The following is a 24,109-nucleotide window of genomic DNA, read 5'->3' as shown; positions in this document are numbered from 1 at the left end:
CTTCCTGTAATGCATGAATTCATATGCACTACCTCTTCAAACTCTGCAGCACAGTTAGTGTCCAAGACACATTAGGTTCCAATATTGATCAATTAATTCATCCTCACAGGAGGTAATGCCACACAGTGTGTGTATTTTTCATTCTGAAACTGGATTTGGAGTTGTACAACTAAAATTCAGTCCACTGCAGCAGTGCATTTTACAGTAATTGTCTGAAAATGCAGGGCTGCAAACAATGCTGTAATTCTGGGAAAGCAAAAGGTAACATCAAGGGTAAAACAAAACAAAAAATCATCCTCTTTCAGACAAATGAACACAAAATGCATGAAGTCCCTAATATATTCTGTAATTCAGACTCTTGAAAAGTAAACTTTCTTAAGTCCTTTGAGAATATTCATGTTATTAAATTATACTCTAGGAACTTGGTATGTTTCATTTAAAATATCACTATGAAATATCACCAATAATTTCAACTTACATCACTAACCAAAACGTGTTCTTAACTATTTTTTTCTTGCTGTGATCTAATAAATTTCCAGTAAAACAAAGAGAAGGAATTTATGGCTATATTATTTTTATTTATCTCCTTTGCTCAAAGAAAAAACCAATTACCTGGAAAACATAAACTAGGTAAGCATGATCATGCCAATACTTACACAACAAAATAATAAATACAGAGATGAAGAAAACAAACAGGTACTCTCCTACCTGGTGCAACTGCTTTGAATTTTTTCAGGAGTCGGATGTGAGTTTCAGGTTTGAGGCTATGGCTCACCAGCTCCGAGCAGCCACAGCTCTCCAGGAGTGTAAAATAGTAAAGCAGCCGCTGGTGATCTTGGCCTTCAATACTTGGATACACATATTTAGCCATGTGTTCATGGAAGGCTTCAGGACTGGTTTTCAGTGTCTCAAACAGACCAAGACTTTGTGCTCTTTCTTCTATTTCCAGTGTTGATAACCTGTGTTTAGAAATAACTTTTGCTTAAAGGCCTGGACACGCCATGAAAGACTCTTACAGCTGTACACTTGGGGGACAGGACAATCCTCTTTTTAGGCTCTCACTCACATTTAGATAATTGTACACACTATAAACACAAGCTAAGCAACTGCTGGATTTCCTGACCCTGCTACCTGTTAGCTTGGACATGCAGATTAAGGGGTATGAATACTGAAATGGAATTCAAAGCAGGATTTCACAACTGTGAGTACAGCTATAAGTAAAAGGAAAAATACAACCAGGATATGTGTAAAGGAAGACTTTATTAAAAAAACCAAGCAACCACTCGTGGCTGAATGATGCCTGAAGATCCTACTGCCCAGTTAGAAGCTTTCCCAATGCATTACATTCTGTTTTCAGTAGTTGATGATACCTGTGCACACCTTATCACTGAGAATTGGCTCTTGCCCAGCAATTAATCTATTTGGCACTATTATTCATGTCAGGACAGTTTACCAAGACTTTGACAGTTTATCAAGTTGCTTCTCAAACTGTCATCCACAGAAGCTCATGAAAATATCAGTAAGCCTTGGGCTGACCTCAGTCAGTCTCAGTGCTTCAGGAAATTCCTTCCTGAATCTTTGGAAAAGAATACATTAGCTTTTCACAGCATGAATTCAGACCTTCAGCTGACTACATAAAAGATGATCACTCCTTTTTGCCTCAGCTTTTTGCATATCATCTTAAGTTTGTATCTTTCTCAGCTGAAAGCTTTACCTAAATCTGAGGAAAGAAGTAACCTACAGATGATTCCTACCTCAAGTCATCCCAGAGTCCAATTACATGGCACATTAGATAGCACATTTCATTTGGAAATCTGATGTCTTCTATTACCATTTGATTTTCCTCTACCTTTAAAACTGATTAAATTAGAATTTCATAATTTCTCTCCCCAAATATATATATATTCTGTAAGTTACTGTTTCTCTTTAATATCCAAGTAAAATGTCTCTATTTCATCCTTAAAGATGATTTTGTTAGAGCAAATACCACAAACACAACCTTCTCAGTTTAAAATTTAACTGAATTCTTAGGGAGAATAAGATATTTTTGAGTTATTTTTACATCTACTAACTACTCCAAGATTATTAACATTGCAAGCATTCTTTTAATTCTATAGGTTCTTTTTATCTGTTAATCTTTCTACAATTATAATGAAAACAAGTACAATATTAATAGAAATAAAGTACTATTCACTCTTCATAGCAGGGAAAGCAGACACTTGGACCTGAAGTATCAAGACTTCATATCAAGACTGTGATATGACTATTTTTTTGTGTTCATACCCAAAGTTCAAACTAAAAGCTAGCTGAGCATTAAATTATATGAACACGGTTTGCAGGGTGTTTTTAGGGCAGGACTGATTGTGGGTAGGATGAGTTTATGATGTTGCTCAGAAAGATTCTGGAACAAGAGATTCTGTGATAGACAAAATTTTGTGTTGCTGAAACTATAAATTGCATTTATAGAGTTTTGATAATTGAATGTGATCAGATTCCTCAAAAAAATAACTGAATTTCCACTTAATTTTTATAAAATATAATTCTGAATAATTTTCAGACTCCTATTACCCAAAAAAGTCATAATTCTTTGTCAACAAGTAACCAAAGAAATAGTTAATACAAGCTATGTTAATACAAACTATGAAGCTCTTCTGAGCTTCTCCCTATGTAAAGTGGCTTATAGAAATACTGCATATTTGGTTAAAGAGATTAAGTCTTAGAATAAACTTCATTTCAGTTCAGAATGAATGCATAATGAAACATGTATTATTAATGCCATAATCCCAAGACTCAAATATACTGTAATGGTCATTTGCTGTCAATCAATTTTAAAATGAGATAATGATAGAACAAAAACATGCTCAGCAGCATATTATGCTATTATACATCAACTTTTAAGACTTTTTTAAATTTCACAGGGAAAATATGGTTACTCTGTACTTCTGACTTCAGAATTCTCTGAATACTAACTCAAGGAGGACAAGAACAAAGAAAACAATTGAAAACTGTTTCAAAACACCTTGGGTAATATTCTAGTCCCAGAGAAGGCAGCTGGCTCTTTCACCCCAGTGTTGCCATGTTTATATCCTGACTGTTTTCCTTAAAGCACTAAATAATTCAGCAGCATCAAAATTTAGAGGGTATGACTTCTCTGTTTTCTGGAGGAACAGAAATTGTTTCTCCAGACAATTCACCAAGCTTTGTTTTTTATCCCTCATGTTTTATAAAATGTTTTAATGGTTTTTAATTAATAGCTAATGTTAAGAGAGGTACAAACACTGCTGCAAGCTAAAGGTGCCTTAAGAATTTAACACCTGAAACAAACCAAATTAATTTGATCATGTCTGTCAGAACAGTAGGTACGAGCTGCTGCATTACACAGAGAGTTCTACATCACTGTCATCTGCATGTGCTTTTCAGGCAAGTAGCCTGGCCCCTCCATAAATGGGTGTATTCCTCTTTCAGTCAGTAGGCAAGAACTGCCTGACATGATTAAGAGGTTAAAATAAATAAATTAATTAAAAAATAAAGGTCCTGAAGCTACTTTGGAGTAGAGACTATAAGCACACACCAGTGCCAGGTTTGGTCTGCCATAATCTTGTAGGCTAGAACAGTTTCAGTAAAACACTGTTAAAAAAAAACATGCTTCTATCAAAAAATGAAACTGAGATGAACATACACAATGTGAATAGGGAGCTCCAATATATTTATTTCCTCAACTATGTAGAATAGAGGTAAATAAAGAGCACTAAAATATAGAGAAATTATCAGGTTTCAGGATATATTACAGGGACTGAAAGAGTAACTGCAGGATAAGCTACTACTGGAAGAGAAAATTAAACATTCAAAGTTGTGGAAACTTGAACACTGAAGCAAAAGTCCTGGAATACTCTGAAGAACAGTAAGACACATATGAACTTTTAGCCTTGCATTCAACACCAGTTTTCACACATGATTGCAGAAGCACTATGTGGAAAAGACAAAAATTCCCATATATCCCAACACAATAAAAATGAACACACAGTCCAAACTCCATTCCCAAAATAATTAAATTCTGCCATGCATTAGCATTTATTTCTGTGTAACAGAACTGTATGTGCTTTTGCAGAGGAGACAACTCACCCACTGTCAGTGAATAAAAATTCCAGATGGGTCATGTAAACTTCCCAAAGTGGAACACTGTATCGCTGAGCCAAAGAAATAGCAATTTTATAGACATTTTCTTCAAGTGTCCTGGTAGAGGAGAGATATGACAGAAAACAAGGAAAAGTTATGTTAAACCCTATGGGAGATAGCATGAAAATAAATACTTACGTTAGAAAACTCGTGATTTCTCTTTAATTTTTTTTTTCATAAAACAAGAATATTGAAAAAAATTTAAATAAAAATACATTAAGTGTGTCTCCCTGCATTTACTTGCACTTGGTGCTCCATTTGGGAAAAAAATAGAAGAAAAAAAAACAAACTACATAGATATTTTAAAGAGGAATCTACTCCACAAACATTGGTTCTCAATGGCAACTTCTACTCAACCCTGCGCTAAAGCAAAAATCTCAGTTCATTTAATTTCAATTACAAAGTGATAAAGGATGTAACTAGTCACAGTTAGCATTGACTTGATTTAGTTGTAACACCTATGGTGCTCAAGCACAACTGGTATATAAATCCTCGGAGCTCTTCTGAGTAGTTCACAGACAGAAACACTCCTTGTTTTTGTAGACTAAAAGGTGTGGAGATGTCTGGCTCATTCCATCCCAAAATACTAAAAACTGCTTTTCTCTTAGTGCAAAATCCCTTTGACAAAACAACAGATGAAGAATATGGTAAAATATGAAAGCCTAAAGTTAACTCCATACTAATCTTTACTAATCCAGTACAGTAAGGTTAAAATAGAGATGAGTGGTTCTTGTTTCTAGGCTGGAATAGAATTAAGGCTAATGCTGGGATTTTTGCCTTTTGGTTTCTGTCTGGTTGGGTTTCAGCAGATAGTGTTTTTCTTGGAAAAGTCCTGAAAAGACCCAATCTGTGTGTAATAACTTCTTAATAGGCCTGTCATGAACAACTTCTTTATAATGTATTTAATGTGAATGAATACTTGAGGTGGCTCTGCTTGAGCAGGGAGGTTGGGCAGGATGACCTCCAGAGACTCCTTCCAAGCTCAGCCATTCTGTGAATCAGTGAAAGAGGAAGATGGTAAGAATGCTTTAGCTGTAAAATAATCCAGTCAACCATACAAACCAGGAGTGGATCCAAGAACTAGTGGGATCCGTTCATCCTGGAATTATATAAGCTATACCACAATCCTCCCTTCCTAAGAGTGGCACACAGCAGCAGCCTAAGGCAATGGTGGTTTAAGGAAATTATAGCATATAAATGAAGAACAGTACAAGAAACGTATGCATTGTCAAGATAATGACAAAACCAAGCAGCTGTTGCACTATGAAAAGCTGAAAAAAAAGGTCCTTTACCTTGCAAATAATCTTTTAACTGTCTTTTACACACCCCTTTTCATGCCCAGCCCCGACTGCCTGTCACAGTGAGCCTGAGGACTGCCAAAGGAATCCTCACTGAAGGCTCCAGCACAGGCACACTCTGGATGTATTTTGGTGTTGTTTCAACAAGACTGGTACAAGCCCAATAAACAACAGTCTCCAAAGATATACACCAAATACAGAAGATAAAGCAGACAACTGCTGCTTAGGTAGTTTTAGCTAATTGCTCCTTGTAGTACACAGCTGTTTTGTAAATAAGATGCAATCTTTTCCAGGTGTTGCTCCTTTAAACAGCACTTCATAAAAGATTGAAAAACATGAGGCACTTAATTAAAAAATAAGAACAAATATGCTACACAACTACAGTGAATTTGTGCATCTTTTTCATTAGAAAATGCAGATTAAGACTCCACTGAGAAGATTAAAGCAAGGAAGCTGCAAGCTGAACAAGTAATTAACTGTATCTTTGCAAATGCCCAATATGGAAGTCCCACTCTCATCCACATACTAAGAAGCCTTACCTCTTCTAACCCTTTCATATTGTGCTTTTACCTCTACTAACTGTAAGAAACTTTCTATTTGTATTTACTTTATTTTACAAGAGACAGTACCTATGAACTCTTGGGTGACAATGCAAGTAACCCTGCTGTAATCAGAGTAATTATCTGTAATAACAGAAGACTACTTGTATTGAAATTGCTGCAGGTAGTCATCAAGGTGTAACCTAGTGACACACTAGACATATGTGCTTAATAACAATCTATACAAAGCAAATCTAATGGAAGCATTAAAAGATTATTGAAAGCTATTTTTATGGATGCAGTGAAGAAATCTGTACAGGTACAGATTTCAGAGATGTAAAGCCTTAGTTTAATGCTCACAACCTGACCTTATAAAACTATTCTTATTCAGCATATCAATTCTGTTTAGTAGCAAATTTCCATTGGAATTGTAGCTATGAGTAGCTACACACACAGAAAACTGAAAATATTTACATATCTTCTTCAAAAGCTTCATGCAGACATCAGCTGAAAATCTGAGATTATATTTAAAGCTTTTTATTCAGAGAACTCTTCCTCTGACAGTCTATCAGCTATTCAGCTGTGACTGTCCCTAAAACATATTTATGGCTTGTTCACAGCTTAAAGTACCTGCATACAGATATTAATTAAAGGTATATTTTCAATGAAAAGTACTATCCTTTATCATTCTAATTTTCTCTATTCTGGATTTCTGAAAGTTGAGATAAAAGCATGCTAAATATCATAAGATATGTGGTGAAGTACTTCCAAATGACTACAGGGAAAAAATATAGTGATATACAGCAGTTCTAACTAAATTGTTAAGAATAAAATACAATTTACCAACTTTTTTCTTTTTTTTTAGCTATAGTTCATTCCAAACTTTGATGCATACTCTTAATAGATTGCTGGGGCAGGAGATGAAAGGAAGAGACCAAACCTTCACCTATGCTCTGCTTTCATTAATCCCTGATTAACTTTAATATTAGCAGTTAGTAAATGAAGAGTTATAGATTCAATATTAGCAGTTAGTAAATGAAGTTATAGATTCAATTATAGATCCATTTATTTGAGCAACATTTCATTTAAGTAGAGCAGTTACATAGAAAAAGCTCCAATTGTAGCAGCATTACAGTAAGTAAATTATCTCTCTAAAGGTCAGCAGTAGTTTCAATTTATTCTCCTAATTTAAAGCTCCATTCTAAAATGGAGAAAACAAACCTAATAGAATTACTTACTCTGCCAGTCCCAGTATTGTTTCTCTCTTGTACTGTGCATCTGCTGTAAATCTCTGCACATCCACTCCTTTGCCAAGTCCTTGCAGAGTCCGAGCCTGAGTGAAGTCCAGCAGTCGTTCATTGTAATAATGCAGCTGATTTACCAAAGTGGCAATTTCTTCAGGCCAGTCTGCATGGGCATACTGAGTAACATGCTTGGTGACCAGCTGAATCAACTCTTTTGGATCAGCCTGTGAAAGTAATTCACAAAAAACTTTTTAAAAATCCCTGTAAATTCTGAAACAAAAAATATCACTATATAATTGATCCCTGCATTCAGAATGAGGAGAATTGTTTTCATTTCTGAGAAATTTTGAGCAAACAGAATTTTAAATTTTCTGTAAGGCCTATTTGCTCTGATATTATGATTTACCCTTTTGGAATGTTTTAGAGTACTCCATATGATACAACCATTAAGAAAACCAAACAAACTTACCTCACCAAATTAGCAGCAACAAGTGTTTCACTTTGACTGAATTTGTTTGGTTTTAAATTCCTCATTTTTATTCACACTAAACTAAGCAACTAATTGGTCAAACACTGAAGTCAAAGGTAAGTTACTGAATTTCTGACACACTTCTATTATACAGAATTGGAGGGAGGAACAGATTTTAAGCATCGAGCATTAATACTTTCAAAGAAGTACTGCAGGATCCACAAATTACACAAGGCATTGCCTACACCCTGAAACTTCAAAAAATTAAATACTGACCATCTATGGACTACAGCAACCTTTCAAGTTTTCAAAATTCTTTAATAACAAATAATCTTACTTTTCTGTGTTAGAAATTACACACAAAGTACATCTCTTACAAAGATTTAACCAAAACCCTCATAGAAAAGCAGCAATTTTCAATACAAAGCATAAAAAATGAATGCATGTACTGTGGAGTTTCAAATTATCTCAAGATCTGGACAGTAGCTATGTCCAGGCACCTCCACTTGAAAAGAGTTCTGTGTAATATGTAAACACTTGGCTTACTGGATACCTTGATTTCTCTCTTCCATGAAAAATGAGGGCATCAGCAGCTCAATGTCAGAAAGAAGCACTGTGACTTCTGTGTGGCATCCACTGAGGGAGGAGTACCCCCAAAAGAGCCACCAAAAAACACCTTGGATTGCCAGTGTAGTTGAAATATTTCCTAAGAGAAAAAGCTGATGTAACTGCTGTCAGCTCAAAAATGTTGAGCATTCCAAAGAAATATACTTTGTTTTTTTACTACAGAATTTTTCTGCTACATTAGAAGATAAACTTGTGAATGTTGACTAGAGAGCACAGCTGGGTAAAACATGCACCTAGAGTTTAAACCTTGAGGCATGCTTTATTTTTTCCATGACTTGGTGGTCATTCTAAATTGATTTTTTTCAAGTCTTAATTCACAGGCTGCTCACCAAGTCACATTAAATGCTACAGGGCATCCTTTTTCCTCTCCACTATACACTTCCAAAACCCTCTAAACATTACAAACTCATTGGTTTTATAAACAACAAAAGTACTTCTTTCAAAGCAGCTTAGAAGATTGGTACTAGAATAATAAAACCTCACAAAAAGAGACAGGCAAGCAGAGCAGTGCCTCTACAACACAATTATATCAGCTGGAAACCCATCCACTGCTTATTATTTACCCTGGTTTCTCATTCTATGTGATACACTAGAAAATGGAGCATGGAGGCAGGGAAAGTCAGAGAAAGACAAGGAAAAATGTTTAACATAAGTGCCTAAACCCTCCAGTCCACTGAGTAAGGCAGGTCCCTCTGAAAACCTATTGGAGTAAATCTGCTCTCTTTTGTTAGGCTTCCCCTCTCTCCATTAAGGCTCAATTTTTTATATTTCTCTAAAAGCACCTGTGTGTAATGTTCCATGCTGCCTGTTTATGGTCCCAAGGACTTTATCTGGAAATAATGTCTTGGGGTCTATTGGTCTTACTAATGTCAAATATAGAATAAAATAAACATTTGCTATATGAATACCCATGCATATATAACCACACATATAGATGGCAAAATAAAGTGCAAACTCTTCAATCTATAAGATAAAAATTATACATTTAGATTAAGAATACACAACTGAAGTTTTTTTACTGCAAGTAAACAAGCAGTTTAGTTACAACAGCAGTTGCCAAAGATTGCCTTATTTTCTTCACCATCAGAAACCTTTCAATCAAGTGTTACCCTCTCATCTCTTAAAAAAACTTACAGCCCAAACTATGGCAGCATATGAATCCAAAATTAGAGAAATCCCACAGTCTTCTGTTTGGTATCAAGATGCGTAGCACTTATATTTAATAACTTTAAGTATTCATTTTTTAACAGTTTCACATTTTTAATAATACAGATCTTTTAGAAGAAAAGCAAAACTATTTCTACATCCATTAGATACCTAATTCAATTAGACATGATGCTTGTTCTAATGAACAGTAAGAGAGAAAAATCACTACAGCTGTATCATCAGTTTTCATAAAATGTTTTAACAAATTTTAATTGAAAAAATCATAACAACTAGCTAGTAACAGCACCTGGCCATGAAGAAAAACTGCAAAATCAGTCAAGTCTGAATCTTACTGCAGCATTCACAGAGTTTATAAATTCTTGGATTTTCTTCAAATTGTAACAGACAGCAATTTGTGTAAATACAAATTAATTTTGACAAGTAAGACCAATAAGATGCCATATTCAACTTGTTCCCTTTCTAACATCACCTGTCAAAAACCACACCAACAACCCCCAAACAGCTACTACACAATTCTCTCTGGTGGTTTTTCAGAGTCCTTTGGCCAGTTAGAAATTGTACTTAGGTGTCCAACTCCCCAGTCTGCCAGATAATCTCCTCCAGTACTTCCAGATGGAGGTTTGAAAAAAGCTTTCTGTTCTGTGATCATGCAGGAAAGGCATTTTACATGCATAAATTGTAAACACAGGGTAAGTTTCCAGAGAAGACACAAGAGCTGACCCAAATTCATTACACCCTTAACTCAGAAGCCTCCCTAGCATTGCCAAGGGAAATCCCTCAGGAACCTCCTGTCAATGCATTCTACTCATCTCTTGGGCTAACACTGTATTTGTGCTGACAGAGGCATTACTTAGGAATTAAGAAAAAAAAACAAAATAGAGAGAAAAGTAAAAGCACACATCACTTTAGCATAAAGCTAATTTAATTTCATGCTCTAAGATGTGATTTACTCAGCACAGCTCAGGTATCTATCCCTACTGCCCCACTGGTCATTACCAATAAACTCAGCAGGGATTCAGGGCCCACCTGAGTAAATGTTTCAAAGCACTTATTCTTTTTTGACCACCCTCTGGAAATTACATCAGTGAAGCCCCTCAATATGTGTGGCAACATGTGATAAAAAACTATGTATAAAAGCAACATGGGTTTTAAAAGGAAACAGGAGATTTTGATCTTGGAATATCTTCATTCTTATGCCTGAATTAATCTTTTTTTTTTTTTTTTTCCTGGCACGTTGGTATGCCTTCTTTCCTCTTCCAATCTATTTAAGGCTTAATTCAGTCATACAGATCAGAAACAAATAAACAAAACAAAAAAATGTATGAGCTATTATGCTGTTCCTCTCCTGTTCAGGAAGTGGCAATAATTTTACAACTATGGTAATACTAATAAAAAATAATAAAAAAAAAACAAAATAAAAAATAAAATGCTCAACTGTGAACACTTTATCACTGATATAATATTAGATCACTGTAAGGCTATTTGGCTGGCTTACTTCTTTTAAGACCAACAGTCCATCCAATTCATAAAGAATATAATATTCTTTTGATTCTGTTTTTAATGTACATAATCTACAGACTGCAGAAACCATCAGAAAAACTGCTCAGATCAGCAGAGGCCAATCTGCTCATAATCACCTCAAAGACAAAACTGACACTGTGGACCTTTCTGGATTGAGGTTCCAAAACATTTCCATCATCTTTTGAACTGTAATCTTTTGGCAATGATCAAAAGCTGCCACTGTGGTCAGACACAGAAATCCAAAGGGGAAGGCAGAGGACACATTCCCTTGTGCCCAGACCCGTGTAACATCAGGTCTGTTTTACACCATTTTAAGCAATCCTAATAAAGAAATCATGCTCCAGAGGGAGTCACATACACCAAGCAAAATCATCATGGTTAGCAAAACAAAGAGATGACAGCACAAGAGCAAGGGTGACCAGGGAGCAGGGTGTAACATTCCTGCTGCAGACACAGCTGTACTCTGCGCACTGCCCTGCCTCTGCTGCCCATCACCAGTGCAGCTGGGAAGCAAACCACACCTAAGCACACATTTATATTTCAGAAAGGAGAGCTTTCCTTAATCCTTGTAGCAACTGCCACAGTCCCTGCTGCAAGAGATTCAGTGTACTACAAATTTGATGGAGAGGGAGGCAACCAAAAAAGAACGAAATGAAGCACATACGACAATAATTTTCCTGACATACTGAAGCAGGAGAAAAGATTTACAGGAACAAAATAGTTCACTCAAGAAGTAAAATCCTGAATGTGCCTGTTCACTCAAGAAATATACTCCACCTCTCCACAGGACAGCTCTTCATTAATTAAATAAACGACACTTGTCTTCAACTTAGGTTTTTGTCATGCTGTGAATAAGAGTACTTTAACTTGGATACAGCACCACATGAATTTGGGGTGGCCAACCTTCCATATCACAGCTGTCTTACATCTGATCTAGCCAAAGCAAAAGATAAAATAATAATAAAATAAAACCTTTACTGTCACATCACTCAACTGCGATGCTACCTCAACATTACTGTCCTTCCACTGCTGCAGCTACACGCATTGTGTGACGACAGTTTTGTTCAGGATCTAAGCTTTCACAACCATTGTTTAAATGGGTACAGGAAGCAGCAGATCTCATCACTCACCAATGGAACCACACCAGATCAATATAAAAGAATAACTACCAGAATACTTTCTGTAAGCTACACGATGCATTAGGATCAAGTTGTGCAAACTTCTTCTAAAAATGAAGTAGAGAATCTATTGCTCATCTCATCTCTATTATTAAACCTGTAAGTCTTACACATTCAGACATTAAAACAATATTCTCTTTCAGATTTAAAATCCTAAATCATCTATCAGAAGTTTTTGTAACATACTCTAATGTCTCAGCTATATTTCAGTATAATGATTTTAAAACCTGTTCCATACTCTTAAAAAATGCTTCTGACCACAGTACAGCACATGGTACTGCAAACAAGGTATTTCCTACTGTACTAAAAAAATTATGTCTGGATCATGTAGATCCAGGAACACAGCTGTGGACTTAAATTCCCTAGCCTCCCTTCCTACCTTTACCACAGATTTCATGCAGATGTGTCTTTTCCAATAACTGAATGATTTAAAGTTTTATTCTAGATGCATGACTATATTAAAAAAAAAAAAAAAAAAACAAACAAAGAAAAACCCCCCAAAAAAACCAGAACCAAAAACAAAACACCAAAAAAAACCCCAAAAAAACACTCCTGGATCACAGCACTGCAGCAGGAATTTAAAAAAAAAAAAAAAAAAATACAAGTGGCTGCTGTTCAGTAGTAAAACAGAAGTAATTGGAAATGTTGTCCAGGTAGTTGTTTCTGCGTATTATTTTAAGTGACTCATGTTTGAAGAGTTGAACAAACTGCTCTAGTGCTCTGATTTCATAGAATGACAGAATGGTTTGGGTTGAAAGAGACCTTAGAGATCACCTTGTTCCAATCCCCTGCCATGGGCAGGGACAACTTAAACTACACCAGGCTGCTCAGAGCCCCACCCAAACTGGCTTTGAAGACTTCCAGTGATGGGGCATCCACAGCTTTTCTAGGTAATCTGTTCCAGTGCCTCACCACCCTCACATTGAGAATTTCCTCTTCATACCTAAGGTAAATCTACCCTCTTTCAGCTTAAACCTGATCTAAATCTGCCCTCTTTCACTTTAAAGCCATTCTCCCTTGTCTGGTCACTACATGCCCTTTTAAAAAGTCCCTCCCCAGATCTTTTGTAGCCTCTTCAGGTACAGGAAGGTGCTATGAGGTCCCTCCAGAGCCTTCTCCAGGCTGAACAACCTCAATCCTCTGACATTCCTTGTAGGAAAGGTTCTTCAGCCCCCTGAGCATCTCTGTGGCCTCCTCTGTACGTGTTTCAACAGATCCATGTCCATTCTGAGGCTGTGAGCCCCAGGGCTGGATGCAGCACTGCAGGGAGGGTCCCACAAGGAGAAGGGGCAGAGTCACCTCCTTGCCCTGCTGCCCACACTGCTTTTTGAGGAAACCCATGACACAGTTGGCTTTCTTGGCTGGGAGTGCACATCACCAGCTCATGTTGAGTTTCTCCTCAAATAAACACTTTTTTGCTTTGATTCTATCGGATTCCAGCAAGACTGAGGAATAATTTGTCCCAAGAGTAAATATTTTCATAGGTTTTTTCCTACCTTGTGTTCCCTTACAGATTTTCTGATTGATAAGTCAGGTTTAGGTAGAAAAATCTCATCATTTCATCTGACAGCTCTTTTAGTGAAAACAAGACATGATATATAAAAGGTTAAAGTGTCAACTGAAGGAACATTTCTGAAAATAGAAAATTACTACATGGTTTTGAGTGAAGTGCCTACTAAATTCATAGCATATAATTAATTTCCCATTTGCAGTCAGCATTACTCTCAGTAAATAGGTGCCATATTTTTGGTAATTATCCTAACCTTCTGTCTATCTCCCTTTTGTCTAAAAAAATCATTGTGCCCTCTTTTTGAATAAAGGATGTTATTGGCTATTCTTTCAGAGTATGTCTTTAATCTTGACCTATATGGTAGCAAATGTGGTCATATACAGACTTTGGGACAAGCATAGACTCTTACTGTAAGACTTTACTGAAGTATTATACAATTTCAGTTTAAGTACAATACTTTTTTCTTTTAAATTTGTACAGTTACTTGACTGGATACATGCAAATATTTCTATATCTTACTAATTTAAAGGTTAAAAACTAGATATCCCATGAGCTACCATTTAACTTCCTCTTCTCTGACAGCTATTAAAATGCCAGAAGTCAGATATTTTTCATCTTAATCCAAGAGCACTGCTAGCACTTTTGAGAAGTACAGGTTTCTCACTGACCACCTTACGTTGTTGGGATGTACATTTTCATGAGCAGTTTCCTCAGCTAAATACAGAGGCCAATCTAGCATTCAGCCTCAATTCTCAAGGTGTAAAAAAAAAGAACACCAACCAAAACCAACAAAACCCACCTAACTCAACCAGCCAACAAGCCCCATCAGCAAGGAATCAAACAGCTAAAAAATAAAGGGATGGAGAAGCCTACTCTCACTCGATGGAAATTCAGCAGCTGAAAAGTAAACTATATTGCCAACTCAGATGAATGAAATTTTGCTAAAATGTTCTTTCTCATCAGATGATTAGCAAATTTCAAGCAGGCTGCCTGCAAAATCCATGATGCTCTATGACTGGAGAAAAGAGTACAGAAGCTTGGAAAAGGAATGTTAAAAGAGAAGATAAAGCCATTTGACTAGGGGAAGACTGCTTCAAAAAGCTGTTGGTCACCTTTGTACTATTTCCCAGAGAGGAACAAAACCCTTCACAAGAAGGAAAAGCATTAGCACTTATCCTAGCTATTTCCCTTGCATGAAAAGCCACAACTATGTCTCCAGAGAAACATGGGCAAGCTAAACCTCAACCCTCTGCTGAAATGAAAGGCTAGTTTGAAGATCTTTTCTAAAAGAAAATTTCTGAACAGCTGTCTAAAGAACAACACTTGCTCTGCCTTCAGAAGTAGGATTTGACAGAATAGCTCATAACCCTTGAGAAACAGAAATAAGCAGGACTGTAAGCACTTCATTTAATAAGTACAGTTTATCTTGAAGAAATGAAACAGAGGGATGGGAGCAGCACTAAACAACTATTTAACAACAGGTCTTTTCTGGGTCACCTAAATATTATTTGGTCCCAACTAAGAATGGCAATACTGTGTCATGTTCTCTTCTTAAAAAAGAACTGAGAGGATCTATGAAACATTGGCTTATCTGTATCAAACACATCTCAACCAGAAGAATCTACTCGTCACATGCTGGCTGCAATGTCCTTAATTGCTGGTTTAGTTTTTCAGGGATCATACCAAGACCAAGGTGCATCAACAAATAATTTCAAAAATAATGTGCCAGAATGCAAGTTCCATATGAAAAAAATAGGATGTAAAAGAGATCTTTATGGGGATTGTAGCCCAGCAAGTCAAATGTCCATTCCCAGTGAGATGACAGACTATATAACAAATAGTAAGACCACTGAGCATTAAGAGACTGGTGGGAAAAGCTCAGCCTTGCCTCTGTTTGCTGTCTGGAGGGCTATGAGGGTACCAAAGAGTACATTGATAAAGGGAATTTAATACACAGAAATCTTGCAAAATACTTTCACAAGTTTTCACACCAAAGTCCAGACAGAAAACTTAAGTTATGAATGGACTGGAAGAATTGTCCTTTCACTAACTGAAATCTGATGAAACAAGAAGTAGAAGCTTGGAGATCACTTTTCAGAGAGGAAAGAGTCAGCAGCAAGTCCTGCAGAGGCAGGTTTTGAGACCACTTTTATTCAGAATCCATTACTGATGATCTAGAGAAGGATTCTGATGATACTAAGGTCTTGGAAGCCTCCCTGAATCAGTTGTTTGTCTGCCTGGGAATCCCGTTCATGATGCCTTCTGCCACTGCCATCCTTCTCCCTGGTTCTCCTCTCCATCACATGGTTCTCCTCTACACACATGAAGGAAGACCAGTGGGAGGGAAAATAGCACAACATAAATTCTAGGAATTATACACTCATCTCTCCCAGTTTTGATTTTCTAACTATTAGGTATCCACTGGACTTGGAAACAGAAGTATACATCAAATTAAATAGATTCACCCACCAAGTGTTCATGAGTATCAGTACCTGAACATGTATAAGCAAGGAGTGTAGGATATAAAACAATAAAAAGTATTAGGCATAAACAGCAGCATGAAAGAGAAGTGGAGCAACCCAAAGACCAGCAAAGAAACTTGAACTTGATGCAAACATACAACAGAAATTCCCAACAGTGAAACAACAGGGAAAAATTACACTGCCAAATGAAACTTGCTAGTTTTCAGCATCACAAACAAAACAGAAAGAGGAGCCAGAGATGAGGGCTTGAATCAGGACTTAAAAAAACCTCAAGTTTTAAGTCCATCATAGGCCAAAAATAAAGAGCACTAACATTTTACCATCTACAGCAGCCTTAGTGCTAGCCACTGCATTTATGAATGGAAAGCTGAATGTCCAGGCAAAATGAAACAAGATTGCCTGACACAGCCTGTCAGTTTTGCATGTCAGTTATGTGCATGATGTAAAACATCATGTACATAAATCCAAGTTGAGATTAAAAATGTATATGTTATCTTTAGTAGGCTGAAGTAATAATTTAGGAATGCGACAGGATATGCAAACCAATATGCAACCATTTAATGAGCATTCCAATAAGAGATTTAGAGATTACCTCATGTAGAAACTTAACCTTTAGCTGCACTAGAGTGCCAGGTTAAAGCCATTAAGACATCATGTAGTATGGGTAATACATCTGTTATCAGATGCATCAGATTGCCTCCCTCCCTTTTTCCTTCTTATATAATATCTATTTCCATTTCTAATGAAGTCTTTATTTTCAACACCCTATATTTGTAACATTACATAAAGCTGTAGCATATGGACCATGGCTGGGAGTTTTACTTCTCTGGATTAATATAACCATATTTGTAATTTATACCAACCTTATACAAACATATTATACATATTATACAAACAGGCAACAAAATCATCTTGGGAGTCAGGTCAAGCTGGCAGAATGAAATTCTGGCAGACCAACAGAAATTTCTACACATTCCATCCCAAGTGCAAAGCACTCCTCTTCTGACCTAATTCTGCCTCTTAGAGATATTGATAGAGGCTTCCCAAAGCAGCAAGCAACAGAAAAGGGAAGCAGTTTAAGTGCACAGAGCACAAGTTCACTGTATAAATATCAGGCTATTGAACTCTGTGGGACTGAACTCCCAGCCTCTTCACCAATTGCAGCCATAACAAGAGAAGCATCAGTAAGGAGAATCTCTGAGCTTACCAGCTCAACATATTGTCAGCTGCAAGGCACAAAAGGACAGTAATCATACTCACCTTCTTGAAAAAAAAGTAATATATAACGGAAGAAAATAAAAAAAAATTAAGAATTTCCTGCTGACAGCAACTTTTGTCATCTGCTATTAAGTGCAAAAATTCCTGTCCCCCTCTGCAATTTAGCACTATTTCTTGTACTGTTGTTTGATGCTCCAAGAAAAAGCTTGCCCCCTCAGCTGAGTCAGTAAAATAATCCTCTTCAAAACAACCTCAGCAACAGAGTATTAGTATGAGGACAGGAATGTAACATATTAATTAACCTCAGGATAATTAAGTATTTTCACTCCCTTCTAGAGTAAACAATTTATTCTGGTCAATTATCAGATCACCAGCACAGGACAAATGAGGAGATAAGCTGTTAACAACAAGAATTACCCAGCAAGTGTCTTGGTGAGTTGTACAGCTCTTCTAGTTCATCAAGACTGGGAATTAGTGAGAGGTGAATCAGAGTGGCAGGGGCACAACAGCCTTGATGCTGTGCAAGCAAGGTTCAGCAACAGCCAAAAGAGGCATGTTACCAACCCTTCTAGCCACAAATGCAAAAGCACAGCACACAGCACCACACAGGCTGCAATAAAAAGTCAATCCCATTGTGTTACAGACCTAAACCAAAAATAAATATAGGTCCTCAAAAGGTAAGTAGTGTTCTCATACCATTACATTCCACACACAGTCCATTTCTGGAAATTTTGTTCTATTCTTCTGACCTTTATCTGCAGTTTTCTTAGCTTGGAGAGCTCCTTTAACATATTACTCAGGACAAGAAAGTAATATGGCTCAGATGCCCTAAACTGTGACTGTTATATTTATGTTATAATAGCAACTAAAATTTTAAACTATCCTGGGCACAAAATTAAAACAATACTTTGCAGCCAAATCCCTTTGTTTCTCCTGAAAGCAAGGGAATAACTTCAACAGAAACTGAAATTATCAAGATGATTTCCTTTTGAGTATCAACAAAATGGACAAAAAATGACAGTGAGAATTTCTGACAACTTATGATTTTGGTTTGATGCATAGATATTAGCTGTCAGTATTTCACATCACAATTAACACAAACAAAAAAAGAAACAACCCTTCATGAAACAGACCAAATCATTCCTTCAAAATGTATTTCTTGACTAACTAGCAAGTCTTGAAAGTCTGTCCTAGCCAATGGAAGAGGAGCTCTTCTCCCATTCCCCATTATCCTTGTAACATTATGTTCTGTCATTTCCATTCTACCAACATTTCTCCTGTTCTGCCAGAAGTACTCAAACTCTTTTCAAATACTGCCATTTTAAAATGAGAAACACAGGAAATGTAGACTTTTCCATGCTTCTATAGAGTTTCATTTAAATTCAGATAGTTTTCCAACAATATACTTGATTCACTGGACTAGAAAAATCACAGCTACTGTGACCCAGAAGCTAGTAGACAAAAATAAATGCTCTATGATCTTGAGGATTCATCTTCTGAGCAGGGAGCTAAAGTGCCAGATTTACATCATTACTGACCATGTAAAGAGTGAGAATAGGGGAAAATAAGGATTGGCTATACACCTTCACCCACAAAAGTGCACTCAGACACCTTCTAAGAATAATGCACAGCTTTGAGGCAGAAACTAGAATGACGTTGATGAAACCAACTTGCAGGTGGACCCAATCTTTACTACCAGCATCTAAGATGTAAATTTAAACAAATGCCTGTTTTCCAGTATAAACTGAGCATTTAAGTCTTGTGTTTAGGGTTTTTGGTTTGGGTTTTGGGGGGGAAAAAAAAAGTGTGTTTATTTTGGTCAAAAGTATCTGTTTTTATCTCTTGTTTCCTGCTTCAGTGACATTCCTTCACTCAATACTCTAGGAATTAGTAACAATGAATTATAAATTAATATTTGCCTATGTTGTTTTCTTACTGGCATCCAGGCCAGTTTTTGTGGGTCTTTTTCCTGCTTTTTGGTGTGCTCTTCACTCAGTCTTCTTCTACAGCTGTTTTTAAAAGCTATTGTTTAAGAGTAGCTTTCTAGTACTCTTTCTAGCAAACAATTTAGAATCCAGTATTTATCACAGCCACATACACTGTTTTACCAAGATGGAATGAAAGATTAGCCAAAGAGCACATCACAGTTAAGAGATAAGCTGCATGGTGCCATTGATTAGACTTTGCTTATTACATGGCAATGGGAGTACAAATAGTTCAATCTAACATCTGTGTCCTCACACTTCTGCCTTTCCAAAGGCTTATTAGCTCTTCCTGTAAAATAGGACTGCTTAAAAAAAGCTAAAATAAGAAAAAAAAAAAAGAACACAAAACTTTTTTTCATCTAAGTTATCTTACAGCAAGAAGACTTACAGGCTCAAACAAAGCTTTCAAACAAACATGAATTAATTCCTTGCAACCAACATATTTTGCAAGCCCCACAGTTGTGTGGGGGCATTTAGCATCCAAGCAGAAGACAGTAAAATGAATATCTCAGCATGAACATGAAAGGCTTCCTAATTGCAGAATAGGGTGAATATCAAAACAGGCTTTCTGCTATAAATCAGGAGTCATTCTTAGCATGGAAAAACCCAATTCTCTCATGCCACAGTAGTGATTACTCCTTTTTCAGAAAACTTGTGACCAGAAGTGTTCTTTTTGTTTTGTTTGTTGAAAGACAGGCAGAAACCAAATAGTCCAGAGAGCTTCTTCACAGAAGGAAAGAACTGGTGTAAATTCAGAAAGGCTTTCTTGGAGTAAACCAGAGTTTTTTTACACAGGTACCTCAGTAAGAAAGGCAGTTGGTGCCTTATTAAACTTTTGTATGTTACCTCTTCCCTGTAGCATGGACTTCACCATGAAGCTGCTTGAACCACTGGCAATGGAGAATGAGAAAAGTAGTGCTATTCTAAAAACAGAAACTTGTCAAAGGAAATAAAAAAAATTCCTCAATGAAAGAGGATGAATTTTCAAAACACCATAAGTAAACTGAAATACAATCCAACACACCCTAGGGGAGGCTGTGGAAGCTTTCTGAAAAGCACTGTTCTTGTTGAAATAGACTCTTCACTTTTACTGGAAAGTCCTATATATTGCCTTGTACACAGTACTGCAAGGTAACAGCATAGGCTATACTCATTACTGCTCACTGCTTGTAAGCTACTTTGAAGACTGATAGTGCTGTCACCTAAAAATGACACTTGATATTGTGCTTCAAAAACTCTTCCACAAATTGTGAAGTACTTGTTTGTTTAGAGCACTGTAGAAGAATAATTATGCATAACCCAACAGGCTGCTCACAGTGTAAGTCAGATCAGCTCCTTAGCAGGCTTAACTCATGTACTGGCTTTTTAGAATAGCTTTTATGCTGAACATTAATGAATGTGGCTTTAAAAAGAAAAGAGTACTAACCCTGTAGAGAGGGTGGCATTTGTCCTTGAAACATGGTGCCAAACGAGCATAGATCTGCAGGCTATAGTAATAACTTGCCAGCTGGAGAGATAACGCAGAATGTAATTGCTTTTCAAAGCACTTGTTGGCATCTACCACCTAGAAGAAAGAGAGCCTTAATTTACATGAAAGAATTAGCAAGCATACAACATTAAGCGTACAAACTTTCTAAAAAGCTACTTGCTGTCATTTAGAAATAGTTCTGACTATGTTTTTCTGCCACAGAAGTAAATCAGTAACCCCTACACATGAAGATAATTCTACATCATGGTTGTTTTTTCCCCCCTTGCCACAAACACCTAACCAAAATGTTTTTCCAGCTACACTATTGCTGCTTCTATACCACAAGGTTATTATCCACATTTCTGAGTTGCATTAGAATTGTCAGTCTGGTGGCACAACTTCTATTTTAAGTAAGAAAATGTGTCTTTTCACCAGTGCCATGCTCAATGGACTGTCCAATGGCATTTGTTTCCTTTATATGCACCAACCAATCAATAAAAATGTGCATTAAAATAAATTCAAATACTTAAGATTTTAAAATCTTAAGGAAATGAAATTTTCTAATGGAATTCTGAAATACTAAGAATAGTCCTTCCTAGCAAAAACATAAAAAACAAAAGTCCCTATCAACGTACCTGTGGCAGTGCAAGCAGATAGGCAAGAGACAAGGCTGCATCCTTTGGTAAAGCATCACTCGCCAGCTGTAGCAGAACTGCAACACAGTGATATGCAGAAAAGACTTTATAATTTGTGAAAAATGAGAGTTATAAAGTAGGTATGTGTTTATTTAGCACTGAGGTGCATGGGGACAATTCTTCCCAAAGCATGCACACTGAAACTTCAAATTACTATACCATTTATTTCTTAAAAGCCTAGGATAACACACTGCCTAATATAATATATATTCATGTCCTAGCCCTGCCTACCCTTGCTTTGTATTGAAATGAGCTAAAAGTCCTTTTGTGCTTGTGCTTCTTCAGTTCAGGGCTCGTTGGGGATCCTTGAAGAAGGCATTCAAACTTTTTATCATATTTGAACTTTTCAATTTTGTCTCTGGAGCACGTGTCTTAGCCCTTTGGGCACATTCCAGGCTTTGAGATTAGTTTTTGCTGGTTTAGGGTTTTGGATTTTTCACTTATTAATGGCAGCCTTGCACCCCTCACCCTATTTGCAAGTTCTGGCTCCGTCTGTCACAAACTAGTCTGCCTTTCTTCTTAATTTATGCAAGAATAGTAAATGTCAAGTATTTTTCACTGTCTTAGTTTTTAATGAATTATTCTTTACTTCTTAATTCTCTGTTTCTCACAGAGGGAGCAGACACAAAGTTTGGATTACTGACCCATTTGGCCTCGAGAGCTAGCACAAGAAATGTTTTCAGGACAACTATGTTTTATTAGACACTAGCTTGAAGCAGTCCGGATATACTTAACTGAACACTTATCAGCACTATCCAGAAAGAAACAATATGTAATTAAACTGCAGCACAGCTTTACCTTAACTTCCAGGCAAAGTGATAGATGCATTTACCAAAGAAGGAGACTATGCAGCAACAGATACTAAACAAAGCCACCTGTACTGATTACATGAAGTAGGTATTTTCCTTGTAAAATCAAGGAAGTAATGTAACATTGCAATGGCTCAAAGACAGCAGGAAGAGCTAGAATTCACTGAACACAACAGGACATGCTGGTAAAAACCCGATCACTTTATGCACAGCACCTCGGTGAATTCTTTGTTCCAAAGAATGATTTATAAAAGGATTGACTGACGAATTACAATTTCCAGATTATCATTAATTTGACATCAGCCTGAAGTGGATTTATGTGCTGGCCCTCAGCCAGATACAAACACTAAATTTCTAAGTGACAAGTCATCACAGAGGCTGCCACATAAGCCTGTCCAACAGCACCTACCCCTTATGATTCAAATGGCTTTTATTGTGCTTCAGACAGCTTCATACTACTGACATTGTTTCTGCTACACTCTAAATAACCTGTATGCTGCCCAAACAAAGATAATAAGAACTCTAGAAATATCTAATATTAAAATCTTGATGAAAACTGCTGGTTCCTCCTCTGACCACAAGTAGTTTTTAATGTATTCTTACAACCATCTCTAGGTTAAACAGAAAAAAAAAATGGGAGAAGGGAAGGAAGAGTTTCAGCTCTGCTCTCTTTGCTTTCTTTGGAAAATTAATGTCAGCAAAACCTCTTGAACACACAATAAATTACAGGTTCTCTTCCAGCTTAACATCCCCAGTGTGACTTTTGCCACACTTGCAAAAATTGATCTTCACTATCAGGATAGCAGTAATTACAAAGAACACAGTACCAATACAAGGCTGGAAAACAATATTATTCTGTCACTTTTGCATAAAGCTTAACACAACGGCATCCCAACTGCCAGAATGTATATAAGAAGAAAGAACTGCCTATATTGTTATACCTTCTGAGAAAAAAGAAAGTTCCTCTGTTTTGATTCAATAAATTTCCTGCATGCTAGTGTGTTCATTATAGCTTTTCATGTATCCATCCTTAAATGTCCACTTTACATACACATGAACATGTGTAGACACAAATAATTTTGTACAGTTTTCTGTCTGCCAGTGAAGCCCTACAGGAATCCTCTACAGTCTAACAGGGCTGAGTTCAAATCACAGGTTTCAGATATTAGCAGGATGCCATTCTGTTCTACCATGCATCTTCATAAAGCTTATAGGGACTTAAATGTCATTTCAGACCACTGCCAAATCTGGAATTTTCCAAAGGGATTAGATATTACAGGGTTGACAAACCAGAGTGGGCAGGCAGTGACAAGCAAAATGCCAATGCTGCTGTTACCCCCTGCTGTCCCACAGGCACAATTTTCTCAGGAAAACACAGAAATATTCTGATTTTACAAATATTTCCATTTCCTGTGCAGGTCTTTACGCCACAAGCTGGTTTAAGAGGCTAAGTAGAAAAAAAATGGTTTATTTATGAAAATTGGAATTTCCCAATACCTAGAAAGTTTCAACTCACTTTCCATGGATTTTCCTCTGAAAAAAAAAAAAAAAAAAAAAATGCAAAAACTGCTTTGTCTTAAAAACTTCGTCTCTTCACTTTGCTGTCTTCAATTGTTCATTTAGCCCATGATAAAATCTCAATAAACTTATAAGCATATGCTGCAGTTAAACAGAAGTATCTACAAGCAACTACAAAATCATGGAGAACACTGAGGTATTATT

At 36.7% G+C, this 24,109-nt stretch overlaps 1 protein-coding gene across 1 annotated transcript in view; it reads right to left on the bottom strand.

Annotated features, from left to right (window-relative positions):
• NBAS (NBAS subunit of NRZ tethering complex) overlaps positions 1–24,109 on the bottom strand; it is a 157,565-nt gene that overhangs the window by 56,072 nt on the left and 77,384 nt on the right. Inside the window, 5 exon segments of the mRNA XM_056488728.1 lie at positions 709–959; positions 4,123–4,233; positions 7,252–7,481; positions 20,842–20,979; positions 21,519–21,595. Of these exon segments, the coding sequence (XP_056344703.1) occupies positions 709–959; positions 4,123–4,233; positions 7,252–7,481; positions 20,842–20,979; positions 21,519–21,595 (807 nt within the window).

Source organism: Oenanthe melanoleuca, chromosome 3, assembly GCF_029582105.1.
Source record: "Oenanthe melanoleuca isolate GR-GAL-2019-014 chromosome 3, OMel1.0, whole genome shotgun sequence".
Taxonomy (NCBI): Eukaryota; Metazoa; Chordata; class Aves; order Passeriformes; family Muscicapidae; genus Oenanthe; species Oenanthe melanoleuca.
This window is presented reverse-complemented; position numbering and strand designations above follow the sequence as displayed.